Source organism: Phalacrocorax carbo, chromosome 15 (assembly GCF_963921805.1).
Source record: "Phalacrocorax carbo chromosome 15, bPhaCar2.1, whole genome shotgun sequence".
In the NCBI taxonomy this organism is placed as follows: domain Eukaryota; kingdom Metazoa; phylum Chordata; class Aves; order Suliformes; family Phalacrocoracidae; genus Phalacrocorax; species Phalacrocorax carbo.
This window is the reverse complement of record NC_087527.1, coordinates 3,604,905-3,620,132: the sequence shown is the minus strand read 5'-3', so window position 1 is coordinate 3,620,132 and position 15,228 is coordinate 3,604,905. Positions and strand designations below refer to the sequence as shown.

General features: G+C 39.6%; 1 protein-coding gene across 2 annotated transcripts in view; it reads left to right on the top strand.

Moving 5' to 3' along the window:
• Window positions 1–15,228, top strand: part of MED13L (mediator complex subunit 13L) — a 204,213-nt gene that overhangs the window by 88,494 nt on the left and 100,491 nt on the right. For both annotated transcript variants that reach the window (XM_064466708.1, XM_064466709.1), the window contains 2 exons: window positions 9,205–9,289; window positions 14,242–14,325. In XM_064466708.1, coding sequence (XP_064322778.1) covers window positions 9,205–9,289; window positions 14,242–14,325 — 169 coding nt within the window. The remainder of the gene's footprint in view (window positions 1–9,204; window positions 9,290–14,241; window positions 14,326–15,228) is intronic.

Sequence of the window (15,228 nt, the reverse complement as noted above, 5' to 3'; positions counted from 1 at the left end):
AGCATATTGTAAAGCAGCAAATAATAATCAAAACAGCTGGCTTTCTTAAAGATGATTATACTCTTTCCTGTCTATAAATGTGCTCGTTGTGTAACACAAATGCATTAGCCTCCGCGAAATGTAAGAAATGAAAGGCAGCAAGAAGCAGTTCCATTGTTGTCACTCCAGGCATGTCTAATGAATCGTGTTTCCATGTTCTCTTGGTCATGCTGCAGAGTGCCCTTAACCAGGGCTAAGCCTCCTGTAAAATGCTCTTTAGGATGATTGCAGCAGGCGCAGCGATGCCGACTGCGGGGGGGCGGGGAGCGGACGCTGCCGAGCGCCCTGCTTTCCCCTACAGCTGCAGGGATTACTCACCAGGGCTGGCGCAGGAGCCGTGGCCAACTGTTTGAGTGGCGAGTGGAAGGCTTTTCAGGGACTTGGCTCATCAGAAGTGCCGTTTAAAATGGAACCGTCTGTCTTGGGCTGTGCGATTGTTCTTAAGGCAAACCTGTGTTCGAGACGAGGGAGGAAAGCATCCCGGTACCGCTTTCCAAAATGATCTGTCTGTATTTCAGGAATGACGTCTTGCATACTTTATAAGTGAGAAAAGACTTTTGGTTCCTTTCGCTTTCCAAGTATGGATTAATACGACTGTATTTTTCCTAAGAACAAGCCTTGTGTTCCTCTGGTGATGGCTGAACTTGCTCTGATTTCTCTTTCGAGACTCGCTGCCCTCGTACATCTTGTTACCTCCAACGGAGCTCCTTGACTGTAATGGATGGGGGAATATGCTCAACGTGCTATCAATGAAAAACAACACTTATGTTTAGAGAAGAAAAATAAAAGCCCAGACTCATTGCATTATGGGTGCAGAGACAAAAGTCTTCCTGATGCAGATTTAATTCAGTAGTTTTATTTTCTTTGAACTGAGAAAGATCAAAAGGCAGAAGCGGGGAGTTTGCAGCTGATGTGTGGAGTGGGACTTGCACTAGCTCTAAGTCCAAGGCAGTCAGTGAAAATGGGAGGAAATGAGGAAAACTTGGAGATGTGGAAGGGGAAAGAGGAGAGCAAATCAAGTTTGGAGAGCAGAGATTGTTTCTGGGATTAGGAAAGCATAGTAATACTTTTAAAAAATTATTTTCCTTCAAAATTTTTTGAGTTACTTTTATGTTCTTTTGAGAAACTATTTTTAATGTCCTTATACAAAAGAGTTGAAGAGGGAAACGAGATGGAACAGAAAGTGAAAAGTTCAGAAATGTGGGGGGAAATGCTAGAAAATCCCAGGAGTAAACTTCAGAAAGTACTTCTTTCTCAGTGGCATCCTTAGCCCTGAACACTTCAGAGAAAGGTGCTGAGAATCTCTCCGAACATTTAGTCTGTTGTCACTATGGTCAGGTTAATGCTTTTCACCTATAGGAAATACCTCTGCAAAGAAATATAAAGTAGCTTGAAAATAAAACTGCTTAACACAAATACGTGGTGGGACAAATGAAACAGTGTAAATCAGGGATTTGGGGGGAATTTTCTGGCGCGCGAGAGCAGGTTTCAGACTGCAAACAGCTTCCTGCTTTACTTTGGGAAGCAGTGGAAACCGCGTTAAAAAATGTGCTATATTTATGTTCATTTTAGTCTTTCTTGGGACAGAGCTGGTGATTGTAAAAGGCATTCAAAGCAAAAACCACACAGCAAACCTGACTATTTTATTTGGAGTCTCTTACATCTCAAAAGCGAGCTGCTCAGTTCTCTGGCACAGCTAAATTTGCATTCCTACATAGAAAGCAGACTTGAGCTATAATTACACAGAGATGTTTATACTGATTCCATAGATGATAATTTTGGTTTTGGAGAAGTTAGATATTACCCCTGGATTTTTTGAATGTTTTGAAGCGCACTTCTAAAGAACTAGCAGTGATGACATATTTTGTGTGACCAATTCGTTCCTAGTGCCCTTTGAAATGTCACAGTTAACCATGACGCTGAGAAAACCCCACCGTGAGGATCTGCGTTGTGGTGCGTTATGAAAGGCAAAAGAGATTGTGCAGGAGTAGAGGAATTTGAGAGTGTGGGACAGGAAGAGGGAGGGAATGTAACATTTAATATATTTTATAAAAACAATTTTGCACCTACTGGGGGTGAGGAAGCAGTAAAAGTAATACTTTAAGTAGTGCTAACATAATCTAAGTGCAGATAGTTACCTACCATCTGTTTTTCAATAAATAGCTATTACGCTAATTTCTGTTTCAATGCGCAACAATTAAAGCATTGTGGTATTCCTGGGATATTCAGCAGCTGTTGCCTTTGAAGGTTTTATTTATCTTTTAAGTGCAACAATTCTAGTTTCATAGTCAACTCTGCTTCAAAGTGTTAGTTTTTATGTAGAAAATTGTGGTCCATTGAAATGCAAACTTGGGTCGTGTCTGAACAGCAATCTTGAGCGATAGTCTTCATTAATATTCCGATCTCCCTGGAAGCGTGGTGCGGGCCTCGTGCTGTGAAGGATACCTTGGCAGGACATGGACTGTAAGTGCTTCTGTACGCGTGGAGCACGGTCGCGGTGCTTCACGCGAGCTCTGTTTGCAAACAGGTTAACAGGAACGGATCCTTCTGGCGAGCATTTCCTCTGTATGGGTTCATTGTTGGCTGACGAGCTGGCTTGGGAGACAGAGAGCCAAGATGAATTCTCAGGACTGTAAGACTAAGCAGGACAATTTCCCTACAATCATAACCAGCGCAAGGAAATTAAATCTTTAAGTGGGTTGAATCTGATTTAGTAATAAGTCAATTTAATCACTAATGACTTCAAACGCAGATTTTACAAGGTGATCAATGGCAGTATAACAATGATCGATCAATAGCATTGCATTTAATTGGATTTTTATGGGTATAATATAGTTTTTCAGAATTAATGTACCATTGCGTTGCTTTGTTATTCTTTTAACTCAATTTTTTAGAAGAAATGATGCTTCAAAATGCTATTTGGTCTTTGAGATATTGTTTTAAGGGCACATTAATAAAAACTAGAATGAAAAATTAAATGCTTGCTTTTAGTAATTGAATTTCTGATTTTGTTCAAGTTATTTGGCCATGTGTTTTTAAAACCTGTGTCTACACAGGGAACCGCCCCAACTGCCCGCCTCCCCCCCTTCATATTTCATGGTAACGAGACACAAAATATCAAAGAGTAAGCAGGAGCGTGTGCTGCTCTGAATACGAATCCTGAGTAGCTGAGTAGCTCCCCTTCCTCAGCAGTTTGACATAATAATCTTCCCTCGAAGTAATCTCCTTGTCCCATGTGTCCTGCTTTAATCTATCAGTATTTCTGCAGTGTGCAGCAAGAAATTGATTTTCAGTAATTTTAATGGCTGAATAACTGGTCCTGTCCCAGAGTGTTTTTTCATATTTGCAGTGGCCAATGTGGTAACTGAAGTCAGTGTTCTGGATAATAGGTTTCATTAGTTTTGATGCCTGAGGTAAAAAAGCAGTAGGTGGGAATAAAGACTGTTTTTGATGTCTAGACGTTCATTTCAGCTGTTGCTGCAATATGATACATTAAAAGGAAATATGTAACATAGCTCTGAGGAAATATGTATTCTTTGAAACTAATTCTACTTTTAAACTGCATAAGGCTATGTGACCTGAATTATTAAAATGTGGGTGGCTGCCTTTCTTAAAGGTATAACTATTTCTGCAATGCCGACACAGCCTCGACTTGCTTTCTCTCCTTCCTTCCTATATTTCTTTTAAGTAAAATATGTCAGTTTGGTCACTGAAGCAGAACAAAGATCTTATTATCTTTCCAGTATCTCTGCTGGGAGACCTAAAATTATTGAAGTATTTGCTTTGATATTTTGCTGTGACTTCTCTCCTTGAAATTTTTATAATGGTTCTTTTTTTTTTGAGAACATGGCTGGCTTCATAAAAATCGTTGGACACTTTGAAGACCTTAATATCTCTGACTTGAAAATAAAAAAAGACCCCAAGCCAACTAAGCTACTCATTAATGTATGTTTAAATGATAAATTTCTGGTGTAAGTCTAAATTATCGTAGTTGCCTTTAATTCTTTTTAACATCCGATCTGCAAGGATAGACTGAAAAATCAGCACAAATGTTCTATTCATTTTTTGAACCTATGAAAACAAAATTATAACAAACATTCTAAAACTTCATACGTGAGGCTATCGATTGATTCCCATTCTATATGGAGACTAGCAGTGAGATGTGGCACCGCAGTTGTAACCCATAAGTGTCAAATAGGCTTTTTTTCTTTTTGGATTTTCTGCTAATAATACCTTGGCAATGAAAAAATAAAAAGTATTTTCTCTGTAGAAGATTTGTTTGCAGTTGAAAAACACAGCATTGTGTTCTTTTTCAGGTGTTGTAACCAGAAGTTTTTTCACCGGTAACTTTTATTTTTGCTACACAGCGCCCTGCCAGCTTACACGGAATTATGTTTTGCCATTGTGTTTGTTAAAACATTGGTTTGGTGTTTTATTAGCTTTCCATGAAAATTTTAATTACTATTTATATTTCCCCTTTCTCAACTCTTATAAACAATGATGCGTCCTCAGATAAATTAATAGAATATACTTGTACAAAACTGGCTATACCAAGCCTTTAACTCCCCACCCACAACCCCCTTTTGAAAGATACTGAAAATTTCACACTTCTGTTTGGATCCACGTGCTGCTTCAGTGCTCTCCACTGGGTTTAGAGAGCATATACTGAGAATGATACAGTAAGGGCAGTTAGACTGTCTGTGTCAGCGAAGCAGTTTATAGAATTACAGTTAATGGCAGAGATGACCTTATCTTCTTGGTTTTTTTCAGACAATCCCGATTTTTAGAGATGGAATATTAATAGACTTAGTTTTGTTTATTTTGGGAGGCGATTTCATTTAAACCAACGAAACGCACATAGTAGTAGCTTGTTTTGTTGACAAATATAAGGGGTGAGGTTGTCCCTCTGTTGCAGGACTAACAGCGAGGAGGGGATGAACTGCCGGTTTTACAAGAAAGTGAATGCTACTCCCAGTTGTCATCCTTGACCACTCTGGAACATACACATGCTTAGATAAGGTTGTGAGCATATACAGATATAAAATATATATATACACACACACACACACAGATAGAGATGGAGGTATCTTTCTATATAAAGCTATCACAGTAGAGGATCAGTAGACCTGACAGGTCACACAGGTGAGGAGGAGCTTGGACTCCTGGAGGTCATCCACTCTGACATCCTGCTCAGGATGGGAGCGACACAAACAGCGGATCAGATTAGTGATGGCTTTGTCTGCCCAGGTCCTGGAGAGTGGTGACCCGCAGTTTTGTGCGATCTGCTTTGCTGCTTCTCCAAAATTCTTGTCTCCTCTCTGACTTTCATGGAGAAAAAAGTAGTTCCCTTCCCTGTCGTACTCTTTCTCTTACTAAAATTCAATCTCTACTTGATTCTTCCCCTAGAAGTTTTCTTTTTTGAAGGTGGCTTTCACAGCTGTTGTATCCTATCAAATCTGTTGCCTCTAAAAAGAAATATTTCAACTTAGAGTAACAGAAAATACTTCCAGGACAGGCTGTGGGTGCTTGGCATAAGCACGTGCAGCACCTGCTCTCTGTTAGCTGTGTGCCTGAAAATGCTATCAGGCAGCACTGAAAGGCTGATGAGGGCCTGAGTGGAAAGCATTGAGTGTTAAAAGCATTACCAGTCACAGACAGAGACCAACAATTGTTTCCTAGTCTTCAATCTTCTATAAGGATTTTAAAATATTCTTCAAAATCTCAAATCTAGTTACGTTGTTACAGAGTGAGGAATTTGCATTTACGGGGATAGTCTAATCTCTAGTGTTTTGCCAAGTTTTGTTACTGGTCACCAAACTTGCATCTTGAAGTTGTAACTTGTTCCAGTCATTTAAGCTCTTTCCTTTCGGAGGCTGGATCAGGAAGGCAAAGAGCAGCGAGGCAGTGAAACGCTGCAGTTCTGGGGTTTTTTTCCCTCCCCGTTTGTACTGCAACAAGCATATGTACATACTCTCCGTTGCGAGATGAACATTTTTAGTTGGATAAGGTAGTATTAGAGGTAATTACAGTAAGTGTAGTGCATTAACGTATCTGGGAATCAAAGGCATTATTTATTATAGGAAGATGGTTATGAAGACGTCGTGATATGTTTAGAGTTAAATTTAATAGGGAAATAATATTTTTCCGTTTCATATATAATTTATGTGAATGCCAAGTAATAGAAAAGCCAGTTCGGAGAATGAGAATATTGAGGGGTGATACCACTTCAGGCTTTTTCCTTTTTTCCCTGTCCCACTCAGCTGCTCCTCAGACAGTCTGCTCTCATTGGCAGACTTGACCATGGGGAATTCCCTACCCCAGGACCTCCACCACGAGGTTAACCCTGCTGCATTTTTTCTGCTTTTCCTAGGCTTTGGGACACATTCCCTGGCGTAGCAGTTCCTTCTCCTGAGTGCAGGGTAACTGAGAATGCGGCTGCGGTGCTGTGCGGAGAGGCAGAGTGCTGCCAATGGCCATGCCCTTGTTCTCAGTCCCTTCTGCTGGGACACGCAGGCCTTTCATGTCACACCAGTCCTGGGGAGAGGGGTCTCACTTCGTGGAAGAGTAATAGCATGGTAGAGCCCAAAGAGGAGCTGTGCTAGTCACAGCTAAGCAGGGCAAAAGAATGCAGGTAATGTCCAGCAGAATTTGGATTTCAAGTGATTCCAACTCTACAGAATCTTACTTTATAAATAGCGTAAAGCAGTGTGATCCGACCTTTTCTCCTGGAGTCAGTGGCAAAATTATACCTGCAGAAAACAGTTTTGAGAGCTGATATAAGCTGTTCTTCAGCTGGGTCCCATTAGTTTGTTGTGCATACTTGGGAGTAGATAGTTATGATTGAGAACTGGCTGTGAGAAGTTCCCTGTAAAATCATGGAATAGATTATCTTCTCCCCCATTTTGCCTGAAGTTCTTAATGCAGGGGCAATACTGGCTTCTGGCACGGATGCTCCGACAGGATTAGGATGAAATTAAAGGATAACTTAATGCTGTGTAACCGGGAATTTCTTTTGACTTTTACAGATTCTGTCCATTTCATGACACTGTCTAAAAATTTCAATTTTTACTTAAATATGGAGTTTTCATAGAGGTGAACTCAGGTGTGTGGTCTCTCTCATACAGTAACATATAACTGTTTACATATTTGAGAATTGTGTGATTTTTTTCAAGTGCAAGACTGTACCGGGCAGTTTATTAGGCTTCAGTAGTTCTGAACTGTATAGAATTTATACATCAATAGTTCTGAAAATGCATGGAGATTCTGAAGTTTCTTAAGAATACTGTTTTAAACATGAAATCTGAGGCCATGTGAAATTCTGTCTAGTAAACAGCTATGGTGTGTTACATACTTGGTGTCAGTAAGGTTTTGCAAGCATTAAAGGGGCCTTTAATGGTTTTACAGGGGAAGATACTTGGCTCGTGCTTGTGCCCAAAAGCACAAATCTGCCTTTTCGTTCTTCTGAGGAAGTAACGGTGCTATTCGATAAGGTGATTCAGGTACTAAAGCTCTGGCTTTTTCATTCTGTAAAAGGAGAGAGACTCTGTTACCAATATTATCATATCACAACATTACACATTCAAAAAACGTGCCTCTTCTTGTTTGAGGTTCTATGACTTACTTAAGACTAAGTTACTGGGAGAAGCAGCAGGATAATGAACAATGCAGGGTTTTGAAGCTTTGAAGCTGTAGTTGAAGACTGCTGGCAATATTAGTGTTTTTCATACAGCAGAAACTCCTTAGAAGCTTTACTTTAAACGTGATTGTAGAGTGAACTTGTCATGGCTTAACCCCACGGGCAGGCAGGGGCTCAGCGAGCCCCAGGACAGCAGGGCTCCATCACGCGTAACTGTGACTTGGGAAGCCAAACGCCATCGCTCCCAACGTCCCCCCCCTTCCTCCTTCTTCCCCCAGCTCTATGTGCAAGCATGATGTCATACAGTGTGGGACATCCCTGGGGTCAGTTGGGGTCTGCTGTCCCGGCCGTGTCCCTCCCAACCCCTTGTGCCCCCCCAGCCCACTCGCTGGTGGGGTGAGAGGCAGCAAAGGCCTTGGCTCTGTGTAATCCAGGCTCAGCAGGAAGGAAAACATCCCTGGGCTGTCAGCGCTGCTTCCAGCACAAATCCAAAACACAGCCCCATGTGAGCCACTACGGAGAAAATTAACTCTATCCCAGCCAAAACCAGCACACAACGGTACTTAGGTAATAGTCCCTTCATGATAGACATGCTGTTGGAAGGTTTCATTCTTTAAATTGGTAAGGAGGGGTGTTAAGTATTTGGTTTTTAACATGCTGTAGAAACTTATGTTTGCATTTCTAAAGATCTGCAAAGTATTCCTGTAAAATTGAAATGATGGAACTCAGGCAATTAACAAATTCTTACTCCTTGACAAAGTTACTTAAACATCTGTTTTTACTCTGCAGCTGAGATTGCATCTCCTGGCTGAATAAGGTTCAGAATCTGATACAGGCATACCAAAAATAGTTTTACTTTTGGTAGCTTTAGCATCTAAAAGCAGTGGAGTAAGGACAGCAGGTATTTTCGAGGTTTGTGTATCCTTCAGATGACTAGTTTATGCTGCAGTCCACTGAGAGAAATGAATAGGTTATTTTTTTAACTCTAAAATCTCTGCAGTTTGGTACTGAGTTTACAGTTTTAATTTTGGAATAAAAAGCTGCTGTGTATTTCCTGTACTTGCTGTGTATTGCTTAAATTACAATAGCTAAGACAGTACGATGGAGCAATTTCATTTGATTGTGACAGCGAGAGGTTCAGGATAGTTGTTTAATGTTTAAGTTATGTAAATTGATTTTACACCTTCAGTGATTCACTTTGTTTCTTGATTGCTTCTGCATTTAAGTTTTAAAGGATGTTTCTGCAGCTGTGGCAAAGAATGATCATGAATTCCTCACCCCCCGCTTTAGTATTTAGCTACAAACAAATGTGTTTTGCTTTTATGCTTTTGTGGTTTGTGTTTTTTTTTTAATTCAAAGTTGGTGTCTTCAGCAAGTGAAGATTAAAGCTTCCTTGGCAATATGGGTAATAGTTGAAACAGTTTCATGAAACATGCTGCTGTTGAAAAATAAAGCTGTTGGGGTTACGTTTTGTATAAGTGTTCCGTATTTTCCTATTCTGAGCATGTTGACGTTTTATGTTTTTGTAGTGGTGGAAGAGGGATTGTGGGAGAATGGACTTTCCTATGAGTGTAGGACCCTGCTCTTCAAAGCAATTCATAATCTTCTGGAAAGGTAAGAAAAACCCTATTGCACTCATGTTTTGTTTTGATATTCAAAATAACGCAGGATACCTACAGACCACTTGTGTTGTTACTGATCTTAAACCCACATTTTTTCGGAGGTAGAACTTTAGTGCAAGAGACACGTGGGGTAAAGATGGCTGACTGGTGATGCAGCATAAAATGATGTGCAGGCTAATTAAACGCTTACACAAAGAATAATCTTGATATATATTCTTGTGTTCTTGTTGGGGAGCTGTTTCAAAAGCAAGTGCTTACAGAGAATAATTGTAGCTGACCCCCAAGCCCTTTGGTGAGGTCAAATAGTACACATCTTAACAGATAGCGTTAAAATATCTTAATTCTGTTCTTCCAGTCATCCTAATGATGTGTGTGTTACCATTTGACTAAATTTGTGCACAATATTCAGGGTGACGTTAAACAGTTCGTGGCTCTGGCAGGCCCAACGCATCCTAGCTTTGCTTTCGTTGTCTTGAGATATGTATGCCTATATATACACACACACATATATATAGTATGCATATAGTATAATATGTTATAATGCTGTTTTATTTATTACATAGTATTAATTATTATATTTAATTATATTTATAAATAATGTGTATTTAAATACAACACAAATTTCTATTCTGTGATATATAATTATATAAAGTACTACATATTCATATATATTGTAATTTTATGTTAAAATAGCATAGATTTATAAATATTGTATATTGAAGATATATATTAATATGTATATGACTTGACTGCAAAGTTATTCTGTGATTAGTTAATACACTTAGGGTTTTTTCTTCTTAATCCAGCTATCAACTCTTAAGCTTACTGAAGATTATCTCGTTATTAGGCCTTCAGTGTATGACGTTGCATCTTGGACTACTGCATTTTATTCCTTCTCTGTTACTGCAGTTCTTCAGGTCATCGTCACCTTCCTGTATTATATCTCAGTTCTTCTTTTGTATATTTGGAGATCTTCTCAGAATTAAGTGTCATTATGCTAGTCCCACTTTTTCTGAATTTATAATACTAATGACAACAAAAGAAATACAATGCACCTCTCCTGTACCTTTGTGTTACAGTAATTTTGCAGAATGTAGCATTGAGTCTTTTTTTCGTTCAGATGATGAGCTAATTGAAAATACTTTTACCTTGTCTCATTTAGTATCCTGTTTGCTTTGATGTAGATTTACTAGTGATCAGGTTTGCATTATGTTCCTGAGGTTGTGTACCCCTGCGTGTAGTAACTCTCCCCTTGACTGTTAGTTACCTGTCCCTGTCTGCTAGCAAGTGAGGTTTGGGTGCCTGCCTATGTGCATGTACACACGTGCAAGGTTGTATTTCCTATTTTCTACCTCATCGGCCTTCTTAGGGCATTTTTACATAAGTAATAGGCTACTTAGAGTGAATAAAAGTATAAAAATTAATTTCCCAGTCTCGAATGTTCACTACTTCTTTTGTAGCTTTCCAGTGTAATGGGAAAAATAATTTTATACGTGTTATTAATCTGTGGTACCCAGCCAGATGACTTCTAAGGATGACTCCTAGTGGATATTTTTATTCACTGGACCTTTTTAAGCTGGTGAAGTAAACTTTTAATAAATTTTTTAAAAAAAAAAACAATAACTTAATGAAATCAGTTGGCAGAGTTAGCAGAGTTAGCTCCCTTGCCATGTGCCCAGGGCAGCGCCGGGGCGGCTGGGCCGGCCGCAGAGGGGGCCCTGCTCCCAGCTGTGCTGAGCTGCCGTGAGGCAGGCCGGCAGGAGCACCCTTCGCTTAGGAGTCTTCTGACCGAGTAGTTGTCGATGGGACTTGGGACGGTAGGTTACCAAATACCTATCCAATTAGCTGCCTCAATTTTACAGAATTATTGGTGAGTTTAAGTTACATACTTTTCAAGGGTGCTTTTTTTGTTTCTCATAGCAAATCTTAACCTAACATAATTATTTTATTTTAAATAATAGCAATAAGCGTGTAGGTATTATTAAAAAGAGAAATAACACTCTAATCTTTAAAGGCACATTTTATCCTGTGTCTAGGAAAAGCTTGATTAATAAAAAAAATCTTTAATTTCTTTTTGATCTTATCAGAAAGTGACAGGGCTGTTGCATGTGCTTGAAGTTTTGGGGTTGGTTTTTGGTTTTTTTTTTTTTTTTTTTGTTTATTTTGTAGTTAGCGAAGGACGGATTTTCTTCTCTTGAAAACCTCTTGCGTCCCACCAAGACATAATTTCCTTAGCAGGGCAGCTTGGTCTTTCTGGCTAGCTACAGGGGTGGGTACCCGAGCTGCACGAGCAGCGCGGCCGCTGTGGCAGGAGAGCCGGCGCTGCCCCAGGCCTCCCGCCGGCCAGAGGAGCCCACAGCACCGCGCCTCTGCCCTGTTCGAGGAAGAAAGCGGCAGCTGGAGAAGGCGCATGAAAAACTGCTGGTGCAGGAAAACCTGGCTGCAGGAAGCAAATGGTGGCAGGAGGAACCACAGTGCACGTGACCCCTCCTCCTCCTCCTCCTCCTCCTCCTCCTCCTCCACCACCGCCTCACCAAGGAGTTGGGAGGGACTGACTGAAACCTGCAGCAAAAATACAAGGAGGTGTGACTAGGAAGAAGAGAGGGGAGTTGTTTGTTTTAAGTGGACCCTGTGAAGGGCAAGAAAGGGTGTATACAAAACTCTTTATGTTATTTCTTTTCTTCTCAGTACCCAAATTAGCGATTAAAAGTTTAATTTAATTGGCAATTTAGAAAACGCTAGAAGATCTGAGGAAATAATACTCAAAATGTTATGGTATTATTTCATAATCATTAGTGTGCCCTTGTCAGGTCATTTTTTTCATTAAAAAAATCAGAAATACGAGAGGTCAAGTGACAGTGAAATTCTCTAACAGCTGTACTGCTTCGGAAGAAAACATCACTCAGCCTTAACTAGAGAAATGAGCCAAGGAGTTCAGAGTATTTTATGCCCTTATTTCATATGATTAAATAACTGCTTTTAAGTGTGTACTCATTTGGGATTTTATTACTAGCTTTTTTGGTTTTTTACACAAGTTCATTGTTACAGCTTACTGTTAAAAACTGGTTACTACTGAGTGCTTAAACAACAAAAATAGTGCCGTACTGCCATTAATTGTTCACTCAGCCAAATCTCTGAAATCCGTGCTTCTGCAGTCATGGCTCCCATTTCGTATGGGGTTATACCTTAAGTAACCTGTGATTTAGCTTAGCACGTGAGGGTTGGCTGATTTTTAAGGCCAAGTTTACTCATGAAGACTTTTTTCCTAGGAAAGCAGCATTAGTTTGAGTCAGTTAAACCTGCCATCGTGAGACATGATGAGGTGGCATTGCAGAGTGAGTGGTGGGGGAGAGTTTATTATATTTTTTTTTTGCTAGTACAGATTATTTTCTTTAGGGATCTGATGTAAACTTCGCAGACTTCCTTTTGTTTGTATAAAGTGCGCCAACACTGACAGACTTTCTCTGATAGCAAATATTTCCTAGGGAAACAGTTGCTGAAGCTTAGTCCCCACTCCCCAGCCCCCCACCCCCCAGCACAAGAGCAGGGTCTTTAGATCTCTGCTGGTTTAGCGTTTGTATTCAGTTTAAGATATTGATATATAGTTGGATTCTCTTTGCTTTAATTGAGAAAGTGCTATTAGAATTTTCTTCAGCCTGGCTTTAGCTCTGGAAAACCCTGCCAAGTTTATACAGAAGAATTAGGAATGTATTAGTATCTACATTGTCCGTCATCCATTTCCTATCTGTCTTCTAGGCATGCTTTTGAAGTATAGATCACAGAGGCTTTTTTTTAAACCTTGCAGAATGTGCTTTCCCAGAAGTTTCATGTGGTTTTTAATTTTTTTTGCTTTGTTTTGGCTAATCTCTAGCAACTGCTATAGAAACAAACTATTGGAAAACTTTGAAGAACGGAGAAGCATAGTTCTTCCATCTAAATAAAGAAATACTGATTGGACATGAAATGTATAGGGAAAACTCATATATTGCTCATAATCATAAATAAACCACTATCAACAAATGACCAATTTTTCTGAATTTTTGAAACACAAATATTTCCCTTACTAGAAGATTTTACTTCATACCAAATTGCCCTATGTGATCCCTTGGGCAGTATGTTCAACTGCATGTTTAATGTATGAAGCATACTTAAATGGCGTTGGCATATTGCTAGTGTGATTCATCTGTACAGGTGGACTTAGAAAGGCATCCGGCACGCCTTAACTTGTCAACCTAAATTGGTTATTGATCGCTTTGCATTCTCAGTGGCTTTTTTTTAAAGCCACAGGATATACAGTTTCTATAAAGAAATGGTGCACTTCTAAACAGACCACAGAAAACAAGTAGCTTATTGCTCTAAATTTAGCGACGATGGAATGTGTTTGTTGGAGTGAGGTTTTCTGAGAGGAAATGGTAATTATGGAAGTTTCAACACCTGAGATCATGCTGTGAATCCCATGAAGGAAAAATAGTTCACTGTTAATATTTGGTTAATAGGATTTCCTGTCATTCATATACTGTATGCCATTTACATGCCACAAATACAGGAATTGGGTATTCTTTATCATGAAGTCTGAGACAAATACTGCATAGGAAAGAATCAGTGCTATGAGTTGTATTTGTTCAGGAAAAGGAGTTCGAAAGTAGGGTGATGGATCATTCATCAAAAAGAGTAGCATGGAGCAGAAAAGATCCTGTCAGAGACGAGGGCAAAATGCACGTGTGAAGATCAGCATCAGTGACAGCATCCTGAGACTGGACAGTGACGCTCCGACTAGTGTGGGAAACCAGAAAGTGGCAAAGTTACATGGAACCCAAAAGCTACAATCTCCTTTTCAATATGGTGCAAATTCAGCAGCTTATTCCCTTAGATTTACTGTCTTCAAAGACTGCTTTTAATTACATCTTAAAATGTAACTCGATTGTTGCTGTAATTATTTTCTAGGTGCTTGATGGATAAAAACTTTGTCAGAATTGGAAAATGGTTCATAAGACCCTATGACAAGGATGAGAAGCCTGTTAATAAAAGGTAAGGTAATATATCAAGAACTGTTCCTGTCAGTGTCGTATATTACCTGGTGGTAATTTGATGCTGCATTTTGGTGGTAGTTTTTCCACTTTTACCATGTAACAAGCGAAAACGCAGACACTTTCTGTTCACGCAGTAAAACATAGTAAGCGATGAAGCAATTTTTCAGGTTTTGTTATGATAATTTAAGATAAGGAGGTGAGGTTGGTATTTATCCTTTAACTCCACAGAAATATCACAGTTTATATATCTTTTGAATAGCATCTGCCTGTTTCTCTCATTATACAACAGAATTCCAGGGAGTTATAACAAATTATTTGAATTTCTGGACACTTAACCCTAACCTGATACTTTAAAGCAGTAAAATAAGTAGTATATAGATTTATTTATCTATTTGAAGATGCCAGCCTTGATGTACAGCTTTCACCGATTAGGCAGGCTGACAAATCAGGCCTATGGATCTGATTAACGCGCTGCTTTTGCCGCAGCATGACCATGGAAAGGGGCTCGCTGTCTCCACTTGCTCATTGCTATTTCCTCTCCTAGCTCTAAAGGTTACGGTGTTCTCAGATCTTCTGGTACTTGCATTTAGAGTCATCCGCTAAACAAGTTCTGTCAAAAATAATCTGAGTTAAGCTGAAACACAGATTTTCTAACGGGAATCATTTTGACAGAACTAGGTTAGGAAGTGACTAAACACGCAGTTATGCTGGAAGATTTGAAGGTAATGAGCAAGTGCAGATGAAGTGGGGTGGCAACTTCTTCATCCAGCTTAGCTACAGTCACAACAGCGTGTCCGATGGCAGCTGCAGGTACAGGTGGAGATCATTCTGTAGATCATACATGCCTTCTCCCTCTCATCTCTTTATCTCACTGCATTGTTTTACAATAAAAACGTCTTAC